This window comes from Sinocyclocheilus grahami, unplaced genomic scaffold (genome assembly GCF_001515645.1).
Source record: "Sinocyclocheilus grahami isolate Dianchi unplaced genomic scaffold, SAMN03320097.WGS_v1.1 scaffold359.1, whole genome shotgun sequence".
NCBI classification, from domain to species: Eukaryota; Metazoa; Chordata; class Actinopteri; order Cypriniformes; family Cyprinidae; genus Sinocyclocheilus; species Sinocyclocheilus grahami.
The window spans coordinates 955,614-957,692 of NW_015505538.1; the positions used below are offsets into that span (position 1 = coordinate 955,614).

The 2,079-nt window shown below is 40.5% G+C and overlaps 1 protein-coding gene across 1 annotated transcript in view; it reads left to right on the forward strand.

Moving 5' to 3' along the window:
* LOC107549009 (serine/arginine-rich splicing factor 9-like) overlaps positions 1-2,079 on the forward strand; it is an 11,251-nt gene that overhangs the window by 2,166 nt on the left and 7,006 nt on the right. Inside the window, exons 2-3 of the mRNA XM_016229907.1 lie at positions 715-898; positions 986-1,176. Coding sequence (XP_016085393.1) covers positions 741-898; positions 986-1,176 — 349 coding nt within the window. The 5' untranslated portion in view covers positions 715-740. The remainder of the gene's footprint in view (positions 1-714; positions 899-985; positions 1,177-2,079) is intronic.

A 2,079-nucleotide genomic window follows, 5' to 3' on the forward strand; every position in this document is an offset into this window, starting at 1 on the left:
AGCTGAACGAGACGCAGATGCACTCTCTGCCAGCAGGTGGCGCTTAAAGCGTTTCCTGGTTTCGGCTGTAAACAAAGCAGCGCTGCGCTTATAAACTTTTAATATGCGTTATACAGAGGCAAGAGGAAAAGAAAAAATAACATCTAAACTTTTCTAAAGACAGTAAGTTCCCCTTCATATAAATCCTACCCCTAAATGAATCGCGGTTTGTTTAGCATCTCAACTGATTTGAATCGTCACATATTTGTGACGCGGTTAATCGTTACATCCCAAATATTTGCCCTACGGGCTAATTTCAGACATGCATTCATATAAATCCTGCCCCTAAATGAATCGCGATTTGTTTAGCATCTCAACCGATTTGAATCGTCACATATTTGAATCGATTTTCAACCGGCTCGCGGTTAATCGTTACATCCCTAATATTTGCCCTACGGGCTAACGAGTTAGTAAATGTGGTTTGCAGATGTTATTTGATGGTGGATTGGCAGCATCAGGCCCTTGTTCCTCGTCTGACCCTCGTGTGTGTTCATCCTGATTGATTGTCCTTGTTTCTAAGGTTTCAGACTGTGGTCCTGGAGGGTCCTGTGCTGGGTTTCTTGAGCTCGACGTGTACTGCGACCGCCAGAGTTTAGAGTTGTAAATAGGGACTGTTAGAAAAGGACGGACTAGAGTTTGGATGTTCTGACGCGGAAACGCTCTATTTCCTCGAAGGCTGCAGGTCCAGCGGGGTTCAAGCCATGTCGGACGGACGGATCTACGTGGGAAACCTTCCCATGGACGTCCAGGAGAGGGACATTGAGGATCTCTTCTACAAATACGGAAAAATTCGGGATATTGAGCTGAAGAACAACAGAGGCACCATCCCGTTTGCCTTCGTGCGGTTTGAGGACCCACGGTGAGTCGCGAGGCCTCCGAGAACAAACGGACGAGGCTTTTTCACGTGTAGAACGAAAATTAGGAGCACTTTCCTCTCTTCCTCTAGGGATGCGGAGGACGCCGTCTTTGGAAGGAATGGATATGGATTTGGAGACAATAAGCTGCGTGTGGAATATCCTCGATCTTCCGGATCCAAATTTAGTGGACCTGCTGGAGGAGGAGGAGGAGGAGGAGGAGGGCCGCGGGGAAGGTTTGGGCCCCCGTCGCGCAGATCTGAGTTTCGCGTTATTGTGACGGGTGAGTTAACAGGTTTGAGGCTAAAGCACCTTCACGCAGAGTTAAAATATTCCTGATAACAATACTTCAATTAGTTGTATAGCAGGGTTATTATAGTTAACTAAAACTATTATGAATTTCATTGTTGGCATAAAAAAAATTCATTGCGAAAATAAAATGTTAACGAAATAAAATACTTTATAAAAAAAAAAAAAAAAACACGTATTTTATTTCAGCTAGTTGCCAAGGCAACATTTCTCATTTTCATTTAGTTTATCTTGAACGTAACTGAATTAAATGTGAATAAAAACTGTATAGACGTATTTAAAAATGACAAAATTACTAAAACACATAAAATCTAAATCAAAATATTAACAGAAATTACAGTAGGATATCAATGATATTAAAATAGCATGCAATCATTTAACAATATTATTTTACAAAGAAACAATAAATAAATGACTAATAATAGCAATTATATGCAAACTTTTAAACTGATATTCTAATATTTTCTTAGGAGATTTTTTTTTAATGTCCATTAAAGGGGTCATATGATGCTTTTTTAAAGATCATTATTTTGTGTATTTGGTGTAACAGAATATGTTGACATGCTTTAATGTTCAAAAAACATTCTTTTTCAAATACTGTACATTATTGTAGGTCCTCTATGCCCCACCTCTCTCAAACGCTTCGTTTTCTACAAAGTCCCTCCTTCCGACAAGCGCAGTCTGCTCTGATTGGCCAGCTGACCCAGTGCATTGTGATTGGGTGCTTCATCTTTCAAAGTAAATGTGAAGACAGTAAATAATGTCATTAGTTTTACCATCAGTTCAAGCCCGAAAGGGGAACAAAGTCTAGTGACAGACACAGTGATGAAGCTGGTATGTGTGCAGTACACAAGCCACGGTTAAGACAGCTGACTCC